Consider the following 24,393-nt stretch of genomic DNA (forward strand, 5'->3'; position numbering starts at 1 on the left):
ATTCAAAGCAGAGAATTACCGTAAAGTGCTGTGACTTCTACCTACTCCGTGTGAAAGCTGGGACAGTGTCAGCCCTACAATACTGCTAGCATTTTAGAATCCCAAATAGTTATTTAAATAATAATAATTCTTAACACTTACATAACCATGTACAAATGGCATTTAATGAATGCTCTGTAATCTGTATGTAATATTTAGATTGCATTCTGAAGGGCCCCTGGGTGCAAACTAGGTCAGCAATTGATGTGCCTTACAGAATTGTATATGATCTCATTCCATGTTGTTTAGTCAAACACAGCAGGAAGCCAGAATTCAGGACAGGAACCAGGTGAAACACCAAATTTTGATTCACAGGAGTTTGTGCAATACCATTCAGTGTCTATCTCCGAGATACTCTGAATTTCAGTTTTGAACAAAGGCCAAGAATCAAAATGAAATTCAGCCAAATCAACCACGTTTTGTCTGGTTCCAGGTCAAACCCATGTAAAATCTCTGCCATTTTCAAGATGTCCACTGGAAATTGTAGTCTGTTCCAGGGTCCCCAGAAATTCCTCCTAAATTAGCAAACCTCGGAAGGTCACAAACTTGGCCTGCGTTCCAGGTTTGTAATTGGAACTGGATGAACTATTCATCAAATTTCAAATTTTTGGTTTGCAAATCCCCTGTGAGCAGATCACAATTACTATTCATTGTCCTAACTTATTCATATTCAGCTAATGTTTAAGGAGAATATATTTTAGCCTCTGAGTTGCTCACAAATTTTTCACCGCTGGTGGTCTTTTTAGTATTCAGCAGCTGCCTTTAACTTTCAGTCGGAACTAGTTGTTTCACCTGATTTCAGTTAATTTACAAAAGCTCTGTGCAGACACACCCATGTGTTCTCTTCTTGGCTCTTCACCATTTCCCTCTCTAGCCACATACCCGCTCTGTGGCTCAGTTTCCAAATCTGTGAATTGGGATAATAACTACTAATCAAGAGTGCTCTGAGGTGTGATTAATTAACACTTGTAAAATGCTTTGAGCTCCTCTGAGGAAAGGTACTAGAAATGTTCAGTCTGATATAATTGATAGTATTACATAAACGAAACTATGATTTAGGGAGACTTTCACCACTGGATGTTGAACAATGCCCTGTGGGTGGCCTGGGTCATGCTACAGTCAGTCCAATCCTGCCTTTCTTACACACCCCAAACTCTCAGAGAAAGAGGTTTAAATGCTCTGGGAAAAGGAATGCAGGATCCAACCCCTGTATGTAAGTGGTTTTGCTCTCTCTAGCAAGTCTTTCCAACTCTCCTGAGATGCAGCTGGTAAAAGTCGACTTAATCAGCTTCAGGCTGCTTTGCTGGTACTATCAAATCCAGCCAAGAAGATATTCACACCTGCAGCAGATGGCTGCAGATTGAAGTCAGCAAGAACTTCTAAATACATTTTACACCACACACAGTCCTAGAAATAGGAGCTGGGAACCAGTCTCAAGCTCACCATTTCTCATTGCATTTTGAAGGGTCAGTCCAGTGACAGCGCAGTAGAATGACAAGTAACAATTCCCAAGTTAGCCAATCAAATAAGCCAATGTAGCCAATCCTTGTTCTAAGGACACTTTGTCTTAGGTAGTGACATGTGAACCTTAAAGTATTCAGTTTGGTCCAGCTAAGGTCCCGATCCTGCAGAACCTTATGTCTGTGAGTAGCCCCTAGAGTAGCCTAGAAGGGTCTCTAGCCTACATGTTGTGTGGGATTAAATCGTCACGACACTATTGAAATGTTTTTTTAAAAAAAGACAGAGTCCAGACCTGTAGACTCTTGCTATCCCCATAGAATTTGGAGGGTTGGATAGAAAGGGACATGGAACTAAACCATCCTTGCTTTGAGTATTAAACACAGCAAAATTGAACTAGAGGTCAAACCCATCCTGGTTAATCCATCTGCAGTCCCCAGAGCTCTCTGTGCACCTCCAGAAATATTCTGCAGCATGCTTTGGAAAATAAGGTGCTTGGGGCATCGATACATCCTGGGATTCGGAGCTTTATAATTCGACTCAAATGCCCCTCATTAATGAGGCGGCCTGTTGACATTTACCTCCTGCACCCCCTGGAAAGGAATTTCTGTACATGTAGGGAAAGAACTTTTATCCATTACTGACCTGAGTCCCAGTCATGTCAGGGGGTGTGTGATAGCTTACAAGGTGTAGTGTGTTTATCATATTATCTTTCTAATGTCATGGAAAAGCCCTGCATCCATCTGGCTCTGATTGGTACAGAGATTTTACCACAACAAAAATGAAACTCCTCCAGCCATAAACCAGGTTCTTGGTTGCCATGTTCATTTTCAACTACAAAAGGAGTGTCATTTGCAGCTTTAATCAGCATGATAATTACAGCATTGCAGACAAAGAAGAAAGACTCTGATGCGAATCCTGATAAAATATTTGCTGTTTGGTATATCCCGTCCTAATCAATGCACTTAGTTAGGTGCACATTTCACCTTGCCTGCCCAGACAAAACCATACCAAGCCACAGCAGAGACTATTAACTTTTTATTCTCTTTCCATTCTAATCTAATTATATTTCTGTGTTCAAAAACCGAGCATCATGTTAAAAAGGTTATTTCGAGTAAGTCACAGTTAGGGAAGGTTGGAAATTTCATTTAGAGTGAATATGTGATTCATTACAGCAGGGATTTGGAACTGACCAATTAATTTGCCTGTGCGCATGGCTCAAACTGGCAGTGCTGCCCTACAGTAAAATGCCACATAGTTAATCCTAATTGCTTTTCCTCCCACTGCTATCTGCAATGCCACCTTCCCAAGAAAAAAAAGGAGGAGGAAATGGCACAAGCCAACAACAAAAAAAACCAACAACAACAAAAGAGAGAGGGAGAGATCTGCAAAACAATGTTTTTTCTACTAGTTTGGGAGTATCAGCCCCCAAGCTCTGAAGACTCCCCAGACAGAATAAGTGATGGCAGATATGGTTTCCTGCAAGGTAAAGAAGGGGTTTGTCGCTACTGTTGCAGTGGAAGCATGACAAGGTCGCTTATTCCAGAATCCCAGCCATTTCAGCTCTAGGTTATCAACGGACTATGCACAGAACACGTGCAGTCTCTGGAGTTCCATCATGCAACAAAAAAGTTAATCACAAAAGGAGGCCATTTAATAGCACCGATGTTCACAACATTTGCTGAAAGCAAACCAGTTCTAGAGATGTTCCCACACGGGACTCAAAGTCTGGATCCAGAGGTGAACTTCTAAAAGGTTAAGTGTGCTCTCATCTGGGTGTGCTAGTTTGGCCCTCTAAAGAGTCAGAGGCCATCACTCCAGGAAATCCAGGGGTGAATGGGTCTTGAGTTCCAGTTCACGCCCGCCTCTAATTCACCAAATGGAAAAGCCATTTTGGTACCAAGTCCCCCTTTTATCTTAGAAGACATTTACCGTCCCCTGCACAGGACACCTAGGTCAAGTCAAATGTTTAAAAAAAGAATCAGCTAGCGGTAAGCGTCACACAGGGAATACAATGGTGAAGGAGACCTCGCTATGCACAGAAATGTTCATAGTTATGTGAGGTGGAGTGGTTGGAAAAAAAAATGTGTAAGAGTGGTACGTACCAGGAAATAGACACATGGCGTCTGCCCTGCCCCCAGGAAGTAAAACAGACTTCGGCCAGTCAGCAGGAGATTTCAAACCATTTCTCAGACACAAAGGCCACAGGAATTAGATGCCGATCAGAAGAAGAGGGTCTGCAGCGAGCAGAAAAATGGGCTTGCGCGTGCTGGTACGTAACACACAACAAGCAAGCCTCATCAGGCCTGCTGCCAAAATTAGCGTTTCGTTGTTTTGTTTTGTTTTTTAAGAGGAAAAAAATTCTCTAAAATAATGCTTTGAATGGGTTTATTGGCCTTTGCAATTGAGGGTTGTACAAAGAAGATGAACTTTAATGCCATGTGTTTTCAGTGGAAATGGAAAATATTGAAATAAGGTAACTCTTAAGCCAATTAAGGATGCAAATCTGGGGGGTTTTAGACAGTCCAAAGATGAGTCACAGTATCTCCGTGTTTTTTAAGTATATTTTTCTCTCTCCTTTTCTCCTGAGCTACTTTCCTGTTTTTCCCAGCTGCAGTGCATGATTGTTGTCCCGATACTGCAATGACAAATAGAGATTGGTCACCTGGAAAAATGCAGTCCATAAGGGGGACAGCTGGTTTGTTGCTGGGAGAACATATGACTTTGCCATTATTAGTGACTTATAATGTGACTGCTCAGACTGAACCAGGCTTCAGAGAAAAGTGTGGAGGCCAATATATTCCAACAAAGCATTACCTTAAGACAAAAAAGCAATGAACCCTTTCCAACCAATGCTCATATACCAATGGACGGCATTAATAGCAGCGCAAACAATAGACACTGACAGTGATCAGCACCATGCAGAGACAGGACAGGAAAACAGAACAAAAATCTCCCCCCCCCCTTTGTGCCCCAGCATTGGTGGCTGGGGTTCATGTGAGAATTAACATATACATACACTCAATGAAATGGTTTGAAAATCCTTGCCAATTCTCTGCCTCCCAAGATCGGAGGAAATCCCAGAATATGACAGCTAGCAAAATTCCACACACACACACACAAAGATATTTAAAAATATGTTTATTATAATTGTTTGTCTTTAGATTTCTGCTCTTCATGCACTTAGGATAAAGGACTTTATAATAAATATCCCTTAGAGTTCAACATGGTTATATATTTGAAGAAGGTTTTGGGGGGTGGGAGTTATTATTTTTTCACTTCCAATAAATTGTTTTCTAGCTTTGACAGCAAACATACATTTACTGTGCGGAGCAATTCTGGAAAATCTCTGCACCAATCAATAGTCAAAATCCTCCTCCTAAAAAACATAAACAAAACTAGCAACATACCCAGCACCCCATGCAATTAACCCTTTACTAGAAGGCTAACATTTTTAGTGTTTCTTTGTGGGTAAAGGTAACTTACCAAGTTCTCCAATCAGCCTCACTTTCCACACAGACAATAGACATATAGAAGGATGGCTCAAATCTTTAATTCCATATTCTGTCAACTCCCCCTTATTAATGTATCATTATTTCATACCAGACAAAATGGATTCATGCAGCCTATTCTTGTGTTAATCACATTGTCACTTAAATCTGAATAGCTTGCCAGATGCCACTTAAAAAAGCAGCATAGAAATTCGGGAAGATAGATTTGAGGTAAATTTCCTTGCTGGAAGAGGGAGAGGGGAGTTGAAAAATGTGTGGTACTACACAACAGCACAGCTTAACAAGATGTGTTCCAGGTGAGCCTAGCTGGCATTGCAAGGACAAAAGCAGTACTTAAAATTGCCATTTTACAGGCATTAAACATAATAGATGGGCTATGGCTATGGGTCACATAGGCCATGAGTAATCATTTGTCCTCATTTTGAAGACGGAGAAGTTTGATATTCCCGGTTCTACATAGTAGATGGTGCTAACCAAACCAGACCCATAGCTGGCAAATGTTTCTAACTGACTCGTTAAATCTGGGAAGGAAAATGCACATCATGGCTTAAAGAACCATTGGAATCCAATGATGTCAATTTCCTTCACTACTGGATTTTGTCGATATTGATTATTAATTGGAATATCTGTTACATATCAAAATAATAACTTGAGTGTAATAGCTTAAGGAGATTTTTTTGAACCCCAAATAAATTTGAATCCTCTAAATGTAAATGTGCATGAGAGATTGTCGAGTAAGAGACTGCTCAAGGCCTGTCTTACCTGTTTCCATTGAAGGTTGTTTTATAATCACCGGGCGAGTGTAACATCTCCTCTGTATACACTGGCATTGGTGTCCTGACGCACTCGTGGGAGCACTGTAGTGTTTCATTGTAGGCTGTGAATATGTCCAGGTTACTGGGCACACGGGCTGGGGTGAAGTCCGTCAAGTTCTGGCAACTCTCTTCCTGTTGATTGATTTTGCGTTGGTGGCTGTTCCGCCGTGTGTTTCCACTTTGCACACAACTGGGTGTTAAATTTTTTTTAAAGAAAGAAAGAAAGAGAAAAGAAAAAGAAAAACCACAACCCAAAATGCAACTATATCCTTGAGAGAGGAACTTACATTATCTACCATTAATTATACATAATTTAATATTAGATTATAATTCACAAGCACTTTGGAAAGACCAGCCATAATCAAGCAATCAATTTCCTTTATTTATTTTATTTTTTATGTTTAAATTTAAATTTTAAATGTGAGCCATTTATTCTCAGAAGAATTACTGAGATAAGTGGTGCAGCCATATTTGCAAGAAGTTAGAGCTTTCTTTGCACAAAGATTTTAAACAAGAACAATCAACTTAACCCTTTTGTGTCCTTGAAGCTGTTGTACAGAGAACAAGTTCCTGCCATTATTTGCCACATGTCCCAGTGCTTCTCTCACAGACCATGTACAGATACATTGGATATGGTTCAGTCATTGATTCTGAAGCCTCATGTAATCACGCCTGACAACTCATTGGTGTGTTAGTCTACAGGGGAGATTTTATACTTCAGCCCCTTCCACCTACTGCAGCTCGTGAGTTTGACATGGGATGTTATTCTTCCTTCTAGAAACGTACTGTATTTCCAGATCTATATAGGTACAAAATAGGGCACCTGCTACACAGACATTACATGTCCTGGACAATTTGGAGAACCATATGTACGGTCATACAATCCAAAGATAGCGAGCTGCAGTAGGTGGAAGGGGCTGAAGTATAGAATCTCCCCTGTAGACTAACACACCCATGAGTTGTCAGGCGTGATTACATGAGGCTTCAGAATCAATGACTGAACCATATCCAATGTATCAGCACAATACTCAGAAGCCTGAACAGACCAGCACAAGATCAAAATAAATGGTGGAAACTGGTGGACGCCCAGGCACCCGAAGGTGCATGAGGATAAAGAAGAGAAAGATGTACAGCCATTTGTTATTACAAATAACAATAATGGGAGGAAAGGCTAGAGAGAAAAGGGAGAGAGGGGATCCTTAAGACTGATCAGGAATATTGACATCTAGAGGTAGGCTAACCTCTAAAGTTATAGTTTCAGGATAAGCATTGGAGTGCTTTGCTCAACTCTGTTGTTTTCCCTATCCCCTAAGAAAAAGCTTCTTGTGAGACTTACAGCCCCTTTGGTTTGGGCTGAGTTAGAAATACTGAAAAATTAGCCTCCCACAGGCTAGTGTCAGTATTTTTCATTGGCACAATCATTGGAGGGACCTTCTCTCACCACCAGCCTTTTAACTATCCTGCCTGATGTGGTTGAAACACTCATGTATTTTCACTCCTGGAGTGAAATCCTGGCCCCACTGAAGTCAATGGTAAAGCTCAGACTGACTTGATTGGGATCAGGATTTCATCCTTGATCTCTCCCACACCCTAGTCCAGCCAAGAATAGTTGTATTTCTAGTATTTCCAGTTCCAAAAGAGCCCAGGATTGTTAGAATTAGTTCTGAAGTTTTAAAAGGACATGGGGTCATTTTCACACTTGTGATGCCATACCTACGATAGCAACCACTGTGGCTTTCCAAGGTTTAAATATCATCATTGCAAAAGATATAATTGAGGCGAAGAACTTAGTAGAATTCAGAAAAAGATTAGGGGCTAAATTCTTTGCTGGCATAATTCCATTTCAATGGATTTACACCAACAGTGAATTTGAGTGTAGGCATTTGTATGGATAATGGGAATATTACGCTTGATAGAATATTGTTTTACTTTCAGATCATAAGAAAACAAGCTAGCTGATGCAGGTGAATAAGAACCTTTCCCTTGAGAGCACATTATTCCATAATTGTCCATTATGGGCATTCATCCAAACCATCTGCTACTGGCCACTGCTGGAGCCAGAATACTGGACTACATGGACCCCGGTCTGATGTTGTCTGGCTGTTTTTATGTTGTTCTAAATAAGCCTAATGTTTCAGACTTAGGTGCTAAAGCTAGTTGCCTCAATCCTGAATAGAAATGACGTAATGTGCAAAACTATTGAGCATTGACTTCAGCGGCACTTTGGAGGGCTCGGCACTGCGGTAAATCTGGCCACTTTTATTTAGTAAAATATGGATTTATTAAGATCCTGACTTTTTCCATGTTGGCTCGAAAATGCTAGCGATAAGTATCAAGTGGGAATTTCAAAGATGCCTGAGGAAATTAGGCAATCAAGTCCCACTGAAAGTCAAGGGGAATTAGACACCGAGGTATGTTAGAGGCTTTTGAAAATCCCATCCAATAACTCTCTAAACTAGATTCACAGCTGGCAGAAGCAGGAGCAATCCCACTGATGTTAATAAAGTTACACCCACTTACACCAATGATTGGTTTGGCCCCTTGTGTACATCCAGACGTCCGCCCATAATGGTGATCTGTACAGTTTCCATTGATTTCTCAAACTGAAATAGACATCTGTTGACGGTAAGCAGTTCCCATATTGCGAATTTACACAGATAATATAAACTTTGCACTGCACAGAGCAATCATTCATCTCAAAGGGTTTAGAAAGTGGGTAAACTACTAACCCCATTTCATACAACTGACAACTGAGTCACAGCGTGGTTACATGACTTGCCCAAAGTCACAGTCAGTCTGTGGCACGAAGGGGTTCACAATCTACACATATTATCTCCCTACCTACCACTCTTGTTACTGTACCACATTGCCTTCCTTGGTATATACAAGGGCTCAAAATACAATTTGACAAAGATTAGAGCTGCATAAATAGATCACAATGCCACAGGGATTTTGGCTCTGTTTTGCTCTTGCGCATATCTCGGAGTGAGATTTCCTGATATTTTAGCTGTTGTTTGAAATTATCCAACAATGTTTTGTTTTGGCAGATTTTTTCCCCCACACTGGACTGATCACAAGCAGTTCTCTCCAAGCCTTGCTATTTGACCTGTGCTAATTAGTTGACATTGGTCACATAAATCATGTAGTATTGTTTCAGTTTTCTGTTTTGATGAGTGTATAACAGTCTAGTTTGTCAGGAAAGAGAGGAGGGAAATGGCAAAAATATTTGTTGAACGTTTTCCTGGTTTTTTTTTCATTGAAATATTGATGAGTTTTTGAACAATATTTTAAAAATTAAACGGATGCTAAATTAGTTGAAAAAAGGAGGGAGGGCAAAAATCCCATGGATTCTCCTCCTTTTTCCAAGTTTTGTCATCAAAATGTGAAATTTTGATCATTTTTTTTTTCATCTATATTTTGAAATCCAAAAAAGTTGGCCAGGTCTAATAAGCACTTCTGTTGTGAATTTAAAATTAGCTTTCTGCAAATGCTGGTACATGAAACTCTGACATCCTCTTTCTGTGAGCATCCATGCCAGGAAAATTGAATTGCAGAAAGCGGACAGAAGAGAGCTACCTGCATGTCCAAAGCAAACTCCTTTATAAATTTGAGTAAATATTCTCCCAGAAAGTTTTGCAGTATTTGTCCAGCTCTAAGAAATACCAATGCCCTCCAAGAAGTCGTTAGGAACCTAGAAACAGAGGCATCCAAAATCACTAGTGATTTGAGAAATTCTTGCCTTGTAATACATATTTTAATGGCATGTGGAAGTATATATCTCTGCTACAGGGCTGACAAAAACACTTCCTCTAAGAACGTTACAAACATTTTCAACCATTTTATTTTTGTAAGACTCTAACAATACCCAATTGGGCGAGAAGGTGTGTATATTTTAACTACACAGGACGTAAGATGAGCCTTCTCAATCCTGTTTAATAAGGGGATTCTTGATAACCAGACTTTTCAATATATTTCTAGTGTCAATATCTTATTTTACCCAATCACCTGAGGAGAATACTGGGATCACCTGCGGGAAATTACAGTATATGACAGATAAGCTTTGAAGCTATTAGAGAATATAGTTGCTGGGAGGAAAAAAACTACAGTAGACGAGAACTGTGTAGAAGAGAAGCAGAGTTACGCTGCATTTTTTTCAGATTACCCATGGGTGCAATAGCATTATTACATCCAGCAAAACTGACCTCAAAGTAGGACAATTTCTCTTGGAAAATAGGTAACGGCAGGAATGCCTGAAGCTAAGAACTAACCTATTTTACTATGTGCATAGCTGATGTTGAGGAATAAATGAGAGCAAATTAGGCTAGAGAAGCGTATGGGCACTCTAGGGGATGTGGTGAATGTAAAACTGGATGCATTCAAGAGGCTCAGAAGATGCATTCAGTCCCTAGAGCCACAGAAAAGGTCAGAAAATATAATTATTATATGCTGAGCCAGTCTTGTGTTTAAAGGAATAGCTTCGGTTCAGACAGTAACTCAGCAATAAAGTCATTCTATTCAGGGCAGGGTGCATTACCCTGGTGGGGAAACCCAGAGCAGTAGAGTAAATTACTCTGTCCTCACCAGAAGATGCCACTGTTGAGCACCTAAACTAAGAGTGTGCAATACCATACTTTGCCAGTGTGAAGTCCAAGGGGTATTATGATGTGAAGCTGAATCACTTAGCTCTGGCAATATGCAAACTTCTCAGATGTAGGGGCCTTAAAATGAGATGCAGTTGTGTAACCTGCATTTTGACATATGACTCTGGGGGTGCGAGTGCATTGACTAGCAGTAGTCCTAGAGTGCCAACGCTCTTTCTCCCACCACAGTGCTTAGCTGATACATTAGTGGTGGGGGTGTTTTTTCAGGGGCCCATATGGTGGGCACAAGCTGTTTTGTTTTCCATTCTTGCAAACATGGCTGGATAGTGCAAGCTTGGGCATAATACCAAATTCTAAGTTCTAAATAAAAAGACAGACTTCAAAGAGAGTTGAGGGCCCTTCTTTGAAAATCTCAACCTAAACAAAGATTATTTTTAATTTCTCTGCAATTCTCTGGGGCTCATTCCCATGATATCTGAGCATCTATTGATTTTTTTTTTAATTCTTTGCAATTCAAAGGAATCATTATTCCTGTCCCTCCCTCCTCATCCCCCGTCTACCCCTCCACACACTCCAGCACCAGCCCCAACACTCAGGCCAAACAGATTTCCAGTGGTCCTTACCAATTTTTTAAGACCAGAGTTGTTATCAGAGCAGCTATGACCATGATGAGGGACACTGTGATTGTGATGATCTGATGGACTGCCAGACCTGTGAAGAAAAATCAACAGAGAGTGGAGATAGGAAACAAAAGGAATCCAGGATAAGAACGAGCAAAAACCCAAACTGCAGTTGAATTCCTTGGTAAAACTTTAAGCGCTGCTCAAGTCAAGACTGCCAAGCTCTGGGAAGCAGATGCAGAGCCAGCAACAAGGCTACAATTCCACCCAGGTTGTGTGGGGATGACACAAGAGTGCCAAGCCTGAGAAGGGTATACAGGCTGGGGACCCCAAAACGGTGGTTCTGTAACTCACAGTGTCCCTGTGTGCTTGGACCTGAGTCTGCCCTGGCCACCTCTCCCTTAGAAAGCACAGCAGGTTCCCATTGCTCCTTCCACCAGTCACCTTGCTACCCTCCAGATGCTGCCTCTTCCCTATCTGCCCCTTAGACTCCACGGGCTCCTGGCACTGCCCCCTCCCCATCTTTACTAACAGGCTCCCAGGGCCACAAGGCTCCCACGACCTCTGCTTCCATTTCCTCCAATCAACCTTTCAGGATTCTCACTGCTGCTTCTCCAGGACTCTGCCTCTCTCTCTCTGCTCCCAGCAGCTCAAGACATTGTGACTCACTCTATGGTGTATCCTCTTTGCGTCCCGAGCAGCTCAGAGCCCCCACTCTGCTGTCCCCCACGTCCCTACCCGAGTGCCACTGCCTGCTCCAGCGCGACGGAGTGGCCTAAGCCCTGGGCGTGGCACCACATTCATAAACGCGCAGGGCGGGGTTCTGTAATTCACGGGGAATGAAAGAGTTTATTTGATTGAAACTGACTGGCTGGGATTCAGACTCTCTAGAGAGCCTGAGTCCGGCTCTGGTACAAACTACATTACAGGGATGCTGTAGGGGTGCTTCCTGGCACCAGCATGGGAGTATGACAGTATGTAATTCAGTGAGACAGGGAATATGAATGACATTTACATGCACCACCAATCGCTGCTGCCTTCCCCAAAAAACCCTAATAACCGTCGGGTGGCACTGGGAAATAATTCTCTCCCTGTAAACCCTGTTTTGTCCACTGAGGTCTCCCTGTCTCCGAGTTTGCTGCGTGTATCCACCCTCAGGGGGATAGCATGAGATACTAATTCTCTCCCTGCTCCCGCCAGCTCCTCTTCCCATTCCTTACAGTCCATTAGGGCCAGATGGGGATACCTTTATTGCTATGGAATGGGAAACAGCCCTACTGAAGTCACAGCATGAGCTGCTACTCCACAGCAGAGGATAACAGTCCGGCCCTAAGTATTTTGCATAAATAATGATTTTTAATAACCTTTTTTCAGTGAGGTTGGTTTAGCTGAAAAATGTTGGACTCACCCCTTGGGCATCAAAGCCCTCCCAAAAGGCTGCTAGCGCAAGGACAGTGGCCACACAAGCCAGACAGAGCGAAAACGCAGCCCCATTCCCAGGCAGGTCTGTCTATCTCCTGAGTGCCCACTGCAGTGTTAGCTCCTGACACCTATCCCCTAAAAATGAGAGCAAGACTCATTCACTCTCCCAAATCATTTCACTCAGCGCCAGCGAGCCGCCATCAGACAGCAGCAACTTAATTTTCTGTCTTGCATTATATAAAATAATCTTTTAACCAGGCTTCTTATTTTCTATCCCCTCAACTATGTTGCTTGTCAGGCTGAATTAGGCATGAAGAACTGAAGAAACATAAAGACATATACCCTCTGGAGGAAAGAAGGAAACTTTGGTACAGTGTTGTAGCGAGAATGGGATTAACCATAGATAGCACATAGTACTGTAATTACTAGCACTTAGAAGGTCAGATGGGCTCATTTTCTCCTAATTCACCTTGCACGGGGTATAATTTTGGCTCGTGCATCATTCCTAATGAGTAGTTTGAAAACAAAAGCATCTCAGTGTACAGTAGGTTTGTGGCTTTGTGCGTGTGTTACAGTTGCAATTTTGCAATGAAATGATTTTGCTGGCTGCCGCCCAAGGACGCTGTCTTTCGCAAACAGATGTTAGAGCTCCAGTGAATATTATCCTGGTGTAAGATACTTGTAATAAATAAATAAATGCAAGTGTGGCACTGAAAGCAGCAAATGTATGTATGTGTATAATCCACTGGTTTGATTGTTTCCATGTTTTGATAGAAAGTACTCGGTGCCAAGGGATTCCCAACCTGCTTCCTGGGGGTAAATCCCACATTCAGAAAGAAGATCTAGTACAATGGGCAGCTCCTTAGCTGATGTAAATTGTCATAGCTTCAGCTGAAGTCACCGTACTATTACGACAACTTACCCCAGCTTCGGATCTAGGCCAAAGCATCCTCTATTGGATTAATGAAATACTCTGAAGCAAAATTTCCCATAGTCTGAGTTTCGCAGTCTGTAGTGAAAGAGGCAGGGGGGCTGACTAGCTAGGAAAGACTTGTCTACATGTGGAAATTGATCGGCATGGTTATTGCAGAATAGGCTTTCCAGACTAGGCCCTTGTGTGAAGTGCACTAATTATTCCAGAAGACTGTTCATAAGAGGGCCTTTACCTTTTCCCCCATGCTGGCCATGTGTCAGATGCAGCCAAGGTTCTGCTTGTTTCTTGCCCCTCTCCAACCATTCTCTACTCCCCTGCTCTAGGAAGGGAATATACAGGTGAACAGCCCTGTTTATTCCTGCATACCTGGACCCAAAGTCTGGGTAGCCCTTGCAGACATGAAAAAGGGGTTCTCATTCCCTCCTATTCCATATAGTCCGCGTCACAACCTAGCCCTGTATTTACTGCTTTACTCTTTAATCAAATATGCTTTCTTCCCCCCCTTTTCCTGTTTATCAATGTGTCTCATCAGGATTTATGACTCTCATTACTACTAGTGTGACATCGCTAGTATCTTCCCCTGTCAGGGAAGGGATGGCCCCTACATGCACCAGCCAGGAGATGTGCTCTAGAAGCTTATTGACAGCTGAGACCACCTGGATGATGGCACTGTTATACCACCAAGAGAAGTCAGAAATGGAGACAAGTATCTGGAGCCATTTGCATGTGCTACTGGCTTTCACCTTAACTCGGAGTTGTTGCCCGCACATATTCAAAGTACCGCTAATTTTCCAGAAATGTCACTGAAATTTGTTTCTGACCCGAAGACGAGTGGAAGACATGGACCAATACCTGACAGCTGAAGTCTATTGTGACATCTGTTAGCTTCCGAGCAGAGGGAAAACGCCCTTCACACGTCACCCAGGAAGAGAGATGTCACAACAGAGAACAGCCATTACGTAGCTTGTTTCCTTCCAGATTCCGCAACCCTTATTCACACTAATTAGTTCTTACCTAGGAGGTCAATGGGATTACTCACTTACCTCACAACTGTAGAGAGCCACATTTCCAAAGGCCCCTCTGACAGATACATCCTTCTCTCTTCTACTCTTTTAGCCAGGAGACTCAAGATTACCCATGTGCACTAAAGACCCAGAAATAGATCTTCCGCTGATGTAAATAGGCATCACTCCATAGTAGTGAATGGAAGGATGCTAATTTACATCTGCTGAGGATCTGGCCCTCGAGATTCTGTCTATCCACGTATCTGTCTGCCTCCATATTTATGCTTTGCTGATCTGAGCACCGGTGCTCCATGTACACTACTCAGTGTACTGTTATTTATTTTTCATTACTCAAGTTTAAACTGCAGCAGCCTCACTTTCCATCTGACAGCCTCCTGGAGGAGGTGGACTTTTACTCAACATTGCAGTAAAGGGATAAAATATCGAAGCTGTTTATAGCATGTTGAAAACATCAGTGAGAAGTGACATCTTTTTAAGAAGTGGTGCAGACTTCTGTGCCAAGATGCATACCAAGTATAAATCAAACACTCAGAAATGTGAACTCTGACAGTTTAATACAACAACACCAAGGTCACCTTTAACAAGCCAGATTTACCAACACTTTCACTGCCAAGTGCTTGGGTAGATAGCTTGAAATGGACTGGATACTTCCCCCCGCCCGAAAAGTTGGTTTGTTAGATATGACAGAGAGCAGAAATACCACTTAGAACCAGAGGATGGAGCCAGCTCTGGTGAGTACCCTGCTAGGACCAGGCACCTGGAAGGGAGCTGTGACACAGAGACCCATTGATGGTTAACTATTCTGTCAGCAAAAACAACGAGGAATCTTTGTGGCACCTTAGAGATTAACAAATTTATTTGAGCATAAGCTTTCGTGGGCTATAACCAGTTCATCAGATGCATGGATGAAGTGAGTTTTAGCCCACGAAAGCTTATGGCCAAATAAATTTGTTGGTCTGTATAGCAAAAACAATGAAGAATCCTTGTGGCACCTTAGAGACTAACCCGGCTCCCCTCTGAAACCTATTCTGTCAGCAACTCTTGTCAGATCGCTTTGTTTTGAAGATACCTGGTCCCCTCGGTAACCCAGCATGAGAGATAGTAGGCTAACGCTTCCCCTCCTTTGAATGTAACCCTAGCATTTAGAAGAATATCTACCAAAAATCCAGTCCCATGGACGTGAATGAAATACGGGAAGTTTTTCAGGAGAAACATCCTGTGGAGTTTGCTGTTAATGCACTGACAGTCATTGCAGCATCAACGCTTAGAAAGATATGGGTAAAAGCAAAACGATGGTGCACAAAAAGCCTTGAGCTGAAAGGAGGAACTTGGTGTCAGCAGAGGAACATATGCTGCAGATTCAGGTTTCGACAACGTTGGGAGGAGGTTTATTCAGGCACAGTGCTCACCAGTCCCTGCCAGAAGGAACTACCCGTACTCCCACAGAGCCATAACCGGGGAGGCGTGAGGGGTGGGGGACGAGTGGAAGACACAGACATAAAGATCTAAACAAGACACCACATCCAGATTCACTAACTTAACCATGGGAGGCTGACTGAGAACAAGGGCTAGCTCAGTGCAACCAAGTACTACACCACCCACCCGGGCCTTAATCTCAACCTACGCTGATATGCAGAGCTGACACGATGCCTATCAGCTGTGTTGGGGGAAATGTCCATTCACAGGTGGAGATGCTTACAAGAGAAATTCCGGAAAGCTGGAAAGTTCCTAGGGTGCATCAGATGAACTCATCCCCCTGTGGACACTGCAGCCATGGTCTATCTCTAGGCCATTCTTACTAGGTGCTGGTGAAGGTGACTAAGGTGTCCAATTGGTCCTACTGTTCCATTATTACTATATTAGTGCCTGGGCCCCAATTGAAATGGGGGCCTTATTGTGGTAGGTGCTGTACATACACACAGCACAAGTCAATCCTGGGCCCGAAGGCCTTGCAGTGTAGAAGACAAAGGAGGAGAGGGGGGACAGACACACAGAAGTGAAGCGATTTGTCCAAGGGCAGTAATGTAGCCAGCCGCAGACCCCAGTTGTCCCCGCTGCCTTTCAGTTGTTGCTGTTTAATATTCCTTATAACAAGTAAACAATTAAATTCCATTTCCAGATTTTAAGATGCCAGGACTGTCCCAGTGCCCGCACAGCCACTTTTGGTTTCCATCAAACTTTTACTGTCAGGCATTATTATTCCAACATATTTAGTAGTTCTTTGTATTCCTCCGTGATTGCACATTGAGTTTTAATGTGGCTGAGAATCAGTTGTCATGCACATAATGAAAAATTATACATGGAATAATGGCTGGGGACAGATGGATCAGCAAGTTATAAATCAATCAATAGGATTCCCCCCCTTGATGGCTGTATTGTTGTGGTTTGTAATAAAATCAAACCCTGCAGACTGATGTGTAACTTGATAATCCCTCTGCCTCAAGCCATTGTTTCTTTAATAGTGCACAATACAATGTAATAGTGCTATAGACAGAAAACGCATTTTAAATTAAAATTAAAATTACATTAACATCTATATATCTATATCTTGCTTCAGGGAGATGTATCTATCTCTATCCATATCTAAATCTCCCTGAAGCAAGAAGAGAAGGGTTAAACTCAGCCCTGGAATGAGTAATTTTTATTAACTTCTCCTCAGGAGGGTGGGGAGGCGGGGGATGTGTTTTAAATGATCGAGAAAAGGTGCATTAAAAGAGACTCGTTTTGTGAACTCAAATATTTTATGGGGCTCACAGACCCGTCAGTTCCATGGAGCTTGTTTGGTTCTGGTAATAAAGGTGAACAAAACTAATCACTAGAGGTGCTGAGAACGTGTGTCACCCGATCCCTATGCACCATCCCCTCAAATAATGTTCAAACCCGGCCCACTCCTTCCTGTTTGAAATCATGCCGAGCTTGCCCTGCAGCTACTCCTAGTTGGGTCTGTGCTAGCCACACCATGCTCTCTGTCCACAAGGATTGAGTCAGTCTAGGGCTGCCTGGACTGCAGGCACCAGCAACGGGTTCTCTCTGCTTGGGCAAGAGGTGCCATTCCAGACACACATTCATACCTCCCCTATCTCACGCTGCAGGAGCCCTCCAAGAGCCTGAGATGGCCCAGGTGCCTCTTAGCCATTTAGGGTGGAGAACCTTTCCAAGCCTGCCTCTCCTCAGGCTTGCTGTCAAGGACCTTGGGATCACGGGGGCCCTGAGGAAGTGTGAGATGTTTCTACAGAAACTACCTCCCCATACCTCACTGTCCTCTTCCCTCAGCCACTGGCACCTGCTTGTGTTATGACCAACTCCCTTTCTTCCTCTCTGCTGATCAGGACAGTGTCTCTGCAAGAGGAAACTTTTCTCCTCTCCCTTCAGTGTGTCAGAATCTCCTGAAGAATTTGGTCATCTTCATTCTGACCCTGTTTTGTGTTTCTGGCTCTGTTCTGGTGCCAGTGACCCTCTCTTCAGGAGCATTCTCCAGAACAGACAGTTGTGAGGCCTGCCTCATGGCCCCATAATCCAAAGCAGTCACTCTGCACCAACGACCCACTGCAGTTCCCATTGTGCAGCAGAGGTTCTCAGCTGACAGGCCACCTAATGAGCAAAATTGGTGGAGTTTGGGCTTTGGTTTTCCTTCTCTTACTGACCTCAGGGTGTAGGTAGGTAAAATGTCTCCTCTGCCAGCACACAGCCAGAGAAGGCTCAATCTACTCAAAGTGCTAATGCTGTGAGACAGTCAGCAGGGATTGAGAACCGGAGGAGGCGGAAACCGACTGCGGTGCTGACATTTTGAAAGCACTCAGGGATTAGCAGCTTGCTTTCCACATTGCCCCAGTCTTGTCATTTGCAGAAATATCAGATGTCAGGATTTCAGTCACCAGCTGAGACTTGCAGCGTTAAAAACAATAAAAGCATAGAGGGAGCTGGTACACAGAAAGAAGCACACTCTCAGCATTTGCCAGCATCTTAGGGGCATGGGAGTGAAAGACTGATGCGCAGAACTTGAAGCAGGAGTGGAATTTCAGAATGTCTTAAAAAGGGACAGGAGACCATTAGGGGAGGGGGAGGAGGAGGGACTGGGCAGATGTCACTGGTGATAAAGTCATAGCTAGTGAGGGGGGCAGTACATTTTATAGAGGCACAGTAAAGTGAAATAACTTCCTCATGGTCACAAACCAGTCTCAGAGTCAGGACGAGACCCAACGTCCCTTGACTCCCAGTTCTATGCTCTAACCACTAGACAAGGCTTCCTCCCCTTAGCATCCCCACTTCTTTGCCATTAGATGATCAAACCCCATAGGGGATATTTTAGGTCTAGCTTAGCTCATGGTTCCTTCCAATCCATGTCTAGATTGGCTAGATATTTTTGGCAGGAGGCAGGGAGGTTAGATGCACAGACTCCTTTCAGCAACAAAGACTGTCACAGTCGTAAACAAAGCTAAGTGCTAGCCACAATGACTAAGAACGATCCATTTTGCTAACAACGCCTCCTCACTCTAAGCACCAAATTCAGAAAGCAGACCCCTTCCCGTTCCACCTCGACAGTAAAATGAAGCACAGGCTATTGGGTCCAGCAGCTCGGGGACCTGGCGATCAGATACAAGGCTAGTTATTAGTCAGGAGCAGCTAAAAATCATTATTGTCTGACTGCAGCTGCTCAGTGACTTACGTGAAATGGTTTGGTATCACTGTCTCAGTCTAATTCCTAATGAACTGATGGCCTCAGCATGGTATCCCCAGGCAGTGACGGCTGCTCTTTTGGGAAGTCTCAGCTCTGAGGCGGAGGACAGCATGGGCCGTGGAGGACACATTCCCTGCTGTGCTCTAGAAGAGGCCCTGTCCATGTCCTGGGGAAGGCACATTGGCAGAGAGGCAGAAGAGTGCAGGTCCGGGCAGCTCACAATGCTCTTTGGGAGAGTTTGGCTTTCTGGGAGCAGCACCTCTTTCCAGCTCCGACTCACTTAAAAGTATGGGCAGTGGAATGCTCAAGAATGTACGTATTTCCGATGTTCAAGGGTTTTCCCCCCTTCTCAATCATGGGGGAATTGCCTCATCTCTCCCCCCTCCTAACGGCAGGGGTGGCAGTTGGCCAGTGCACCAGCAATGTCTATGTGGTGAGAAATGGAATAGATGGAGGTAAGACGAGGGTATTTTTTGTCCCCAAGCTCAAGCTTCAATTCTGCAGATGACCCATTTCCTTCATTTACTCCCAGTTACATTTCAGTGTTTCAAGCAAACTATACCACGGTTCTGCTTGTGGAGAATGGCTGCCCATCAGTGCCAGCAAGAGGGTCAATGGCTCCAAAGGGTAATACACTCGCGATCTCCATCAAATGATCCTGGTTTGTAACGATGGAAAGACGACTTTCCCAGTACAAGGGGCATCTCTGCATTCCCAACCAGGCAAAGAGCACTCAAGCATTATTATTATTAATAATAATATTATAATTAATATTACATTATTCGTCATGTACTTGGTTGACTCCTATTGACAGTGCTTTCCTTCATGGAGTGCTTCTCCATTCTCTATTCCCACCGCCAACTCCCACTGAATTCAATGGGATCTGCAAGTGCTCAGCTGTTATGGACTAAAGCCATATCTGATGTGCCCAAGATAACACAACCAGGCAACAGCAGAGCTGTGAATGGGAGTCAGGAGTCCTGACTGCTAGATCCCAGTCCTAGCCAGCAGACAAGCCACCCTCATTGATTCACTCATTAGCTGGCTCCTTTTGCTTGGTTATGAAGTGAATAACTCTTCGGCGCAGGCCTTGCTTTTACCAATCAGTTAGCCCTGGTGAATGACAGGCAGCAGCTATGTCAAATCATCAGGTCTAATTTACTCATAAAGTGAGACTGGGGGTGGGGAATGAAGAGGAAACAGCAAAACCTCATCTGTGTCTGGTTAAATGCTTCCAAACAAGAGCGTGGCTGGGTCCAGCGGACTATCTCCAGCGCCCCCTGAGTCCACTGGGGCTTTAATGCAGCCAGGCAGCAGGAGGAAGATAGTTATCTCAGCGTTTCATTAAAATCTCTATGGAGTAGGGAAAGTTTGGTGAAATTGCTTTGTTACTTTGAAAGGGAGGGGTGGGGGAACAAGTGCAGAAGCTAAATATCAATCGCCTTCCCACGGGGTTCTGCAGGGATTTCTGAAAGGTTTCCTGGTGGGCAATGCTATTAAGTGAAATAGCAGCCACTGTGTTTACACTGCCAGCTTCCATTTCATTAAAAACAGTAAAAGATAAAGGGACACATAAAATAAAGCCCAAGCAACAACACAGTCGATGTCTTGGCTGCACACTCGGTCAGCATTTTCAGGTGCAATTCCTACAGGGAACCCTCGTCATCTAGCAGGCCGTTTACTAGCAGCAAAAAGCTGCAGAAGGACAGAGAAGGACAGGATGCTCTTTAGGCAGGATGTCAAGATGGGCAGTCATGTCAGGGCGTGGATTCTGTCTGGTGGCATGGAACTTGGTCATTCATCCAGCCATCAGAGGAATGCCAGAGGTATCGGCTCAGCAGAGCTCTTGGAAATCAAGGGCAGAGGACGTGAAGGGAGGGGACCTAATCCTAAATATCAACCGAGGTGTCTCGAGATTTTTGAGGCTGCCATGACGACAATGGGAACAACCCACAAGGGTTTTGACTCACAGACATGCGTTCGGTCTCCGGTTTTGTGTCTGTAGGAATGAAATATGTGTCTTCCCACACTGAGTTAGGGCAATTTTTGCTCAGAGAAGTAGTGGAGGTGCTTGGGGAAGTTCTACACTAGAACCTACCATTTGAAGCCATGTCTCTCTTGGCCGGTGGAATCTATTGGGAAGACATTTGGTCCATTGTTGGTGGAGACTGTCCTTGCCTCCCCCACATACCCTAACTAGAGCCAGGCCCTGACAACTGCTCATGTATTGCTCTGTCTCCAACCTTCCTTTCATGATGGAGAAGAGGTGATGGGGCTTTCACTCTTTGACCTCTTCCAATGGGACAAGGGAGTTCCAGAAAGTCCAGCAGTAATTGAAAGTCCTTGTGACATCAAGAGCGCCGGACACTCCAGTCTGAACCCAAACCCTCTGAAGTTATTGAGATCCTTTCCACTCAATGTATCTAGATCAAGTCCTCGGGGCGGGGGTGGGCTTCTATAGCAACCTTGACTCATAAATGCCACGTAACAGTTTTGTGACAATGGAATGAAGGCAGAGTACAGAATGAGACCCCACCAGCAACCCCATGAGACAGACTGGCCGGCGCAAAGGGGTCATCTATACCAGTGGTTCTCAAACTAGGGCTGCCGCTTGTTCAGGGACAGCCCCTGGTGGGCCGGGCTGGTTTGTTTACCTGCCGTGTCCGCAGGTTCGGCCGATCGTGGCTCCCACTGGCCGCGGTTCGCCGCAGCAGGCCAATGGGGGCTGCAGGAAGGGCGGCCAGTATGTCCCTCAGCCTGCACCACTTCCTGCAGACCCCATTGGCCTGGAGCAGCGAACCACGGCCAGTGGGAGCCGCGATTGGCTGAACCTGCGGACGCGGCAGGTAAACAAACCGGCGGCCCTAATTTGAGAACCACTGTTCTATACTAACCCTGCCCAGAGTATGCTCTCAATAGAGCAGGTGGTATTGCAGATCGGATGACCAAACGGATTGGCTCCCCACACCAAAGAGGCACTGTCTAATATGCCTCAATAAATGTTCATGTCGAAGCACAAATGCCACACACGTCCCAAGGTCAGAAGCAATACAAATCCGAGCAGCTGTAAAGTGCAATCAATCTAACTGTATCACACAAAATACCTGGACCTGCTCCCAGTGGGACACTGCTGCAAAAAGCTAAAAAAAGGAATGAATTCTAAAAATATACTAGAACGTGTTAGTGCAGGATCCCTCTGAAAGGCCAGGAGCTTCGACAACAGGCCCTGCTGCAAGGTTGGGGAGTAGGGAAGAGGTGTTGGAAATGCAGGTGGCTCAGCATCCCGGAGGAGATGTGACTACCCGAGCAGAAGGCACAGAGAGCAGGTTTGAAGAAGGGCTGGGTAATTTTAGATCAGTAGAATAAGAGGAGTTGCCATATGTGCTAGGATTAGAGCTGGGTGACATTTTTCAGCCAAAACTTTTTGCAGTGAAAAATGCATATTTGGCAACACCAAAACATTTTATAAATTAGTGTCTGTTTCACCAAATTGTTTTGGTTGGGGGCGAGGGGGGGAAATCTGGGTAAAAAATCCAAACATTTCAATTTTTATTTAAGACACAAGCAAATCATTTAAAAATGGTCAAAATCAAAATGAAACATTTTGTCTGACACAAATTTTACTTTTTAGATTTGCAATAAACTTGGGGGGGGGGAATATTTTTGGTTCAACCTGAAATAATTTGTTTTCCTGATTTTTCAGAACTGCCAGTCAACCAGAAACTTCTGCTATTCACGCTGCTCTAGCTAGGACAAATGGAAATCAAGGCTTAAGTTTCAGGGTGCAAGATGTTCACCACAGGGGTCAGGAAGGATCCTTCCCCCCTCATGTACAACTCTGCATAGATGGGCAGGTGAATTTCAAGAGGCAGAGTAATTACGCAAAAAGAAGAACAGGAGTACTTGTGGCTGGAATCCTGGCCAGGACAACAAGGTCAATGCTACAGGGCAGTGGAAATGCTGCCGTTTGATTCTCAGGGAATGGAAGCAACCATCACTTAGAGTTTTGAATCCGATAAACTTAAATTTCCAAGAGTATCTTCCCCTTCCCCATTTGCATTCTGAGCTATCTTCTTCCTGCCCCGCGTCCTGACAACACAAGGTTGTTGTGTTGCTGTAGGTATGGAATTGCTGTAGGCTACCACAGCTCAATGGTGCCATGGACTCAAGGCATGTAACTACCAATTCATAAATACAAAATTAATGCAAACCAGGTGTCAAAAACACTGCAAAGAAATAAACATGTGACAGCACTGATGGGCATCTGCTTGTCCTTTTGGAAGAAAGAGAGGCTAATAGGGAAGGTGTACTTTCTCTTATTTGTTGAATTAGGGTGACCAGATGTCCCGTTTTTAAAGGGATAGTCCCGTTTTTGGGGACTTTTTCTTATATAGGCACCTATTAACCCCTGTCCTGTTTTTTCACAGTTGCTATCTGGTCACCCTATGCTGAATGCAACATCCTTTCCCCCATGCCCTCAAAGCAGTACATGGTACCATGTAAAGGAAACAAAATGCAATATACGAAGCCTGATCTAAGAGCTTGGGGCATTTCCTCACAGCCACAGTGGACATGGTGTGTTTGAGAGAGAAGGCCAAGGAGAGCAAATCTAGCTATAGGATCTGTGTGGAGGAAAGGAATATGGAGTGTAAAATCAATAGCTGATAAAATAAAACCACCCTTCTTTATTTAGTGAAAGAAGTAAAATGTTTCACTCTGAATGTTAGTAGCTGCGAGTCTGTAACTTTAAATAAATACATAAGAAAATGGAGTGCCCTAGAAATTAAACTTCTGGAGCAAAAGAAGGAAAATAATTGAAAAGGGGAATTATTGTGAGTCACGTGTATTAGTTAATCTTCTTAGCTTGCCTCTCACTTGGCTTTTCCAACTCTACTGCACATGCCAGTCCAAAGCATCACATCTCTCACACGGTCCAAAGAGAGACCCTTGTTAGCGGGCTGTGCCCTGCACCACAAGCAGCTCTGGCTGATCAATTAGTTCTTGTGCCAAGGGGTCAATCTTATTTTACGCAGCATCAGATGTGTTCACTAGAAAGGAACCTCCATGAAGAAATGAGTCTTCAGTCAAGGCAAATGATTTTAACTGCCTCCTGACAACCTGAATGCTAATGAGTGAGGCAAAGCAGGTAAGGAAAATGGGACCTACTGGTTAGAGCAGTGCAGTTAGGGAGACAATGACTGGGAATCAGGATTCCTGGATTACTTTTCCAGCTCTGGGAGAGAGTTTGTTCTATTGGTTGGAGCAGAGGCCGGGGAGTCAGGACTCACG

At 43.9% G+C, this 24,393-nt stretch overlaps 1 protein-coding gene across 3 annotated transcripts in view; it reads right to left on the bottom strand.

The window, feature by feature from the left end:
• AJAP1 (adherens junctions associated protein 1) overlaps positions 1-24,393 on the bottom strand; it is a 117,689-nt gene that overhangs the window by 14,941 nt on the left and 78,355 nt on the right. For 2 of the 3 annotated variants that reach the window (XM_034753226.1, XM_034753224.1), the window contains exons 3-5: positions 11,049-11,136; positions 5,772-6,014; positions 3,603-3,734 (exon numbers count right to left, since the gene is read on the bottom strand). In XM_034753226.1, the coding sequence (XP_034609117.1) occupies positions 3,662-3,734; positions 5,772-6,014; positions 11,049-11,136 (404 nt within the window). In that variant the 3' untranslated portion in view covers positions 3,603-3,661. The remainder of the gene's footprint in view (positions 1-3,602; positions 3,735-5,771; positions 6,015-11,048; positions 11,137-24,393) is intronic. The other variant, XM_034753227.1, reaches the window with a different exon arrangement.

The sequence above is a fragment of the Trachemys scripta genome, chromosome 19 (assembly GCF_013100865.1).
Source record: "Trachemys scripta elegans isolate TJP31775 chromosome 19, CAS_Tse_1.0, whole genome shotgun sequence".
NCBI lineage: Eukaryota > Metazoa > Chordata > Testudines > Emydidae > Trachemys > Trachemys scripta.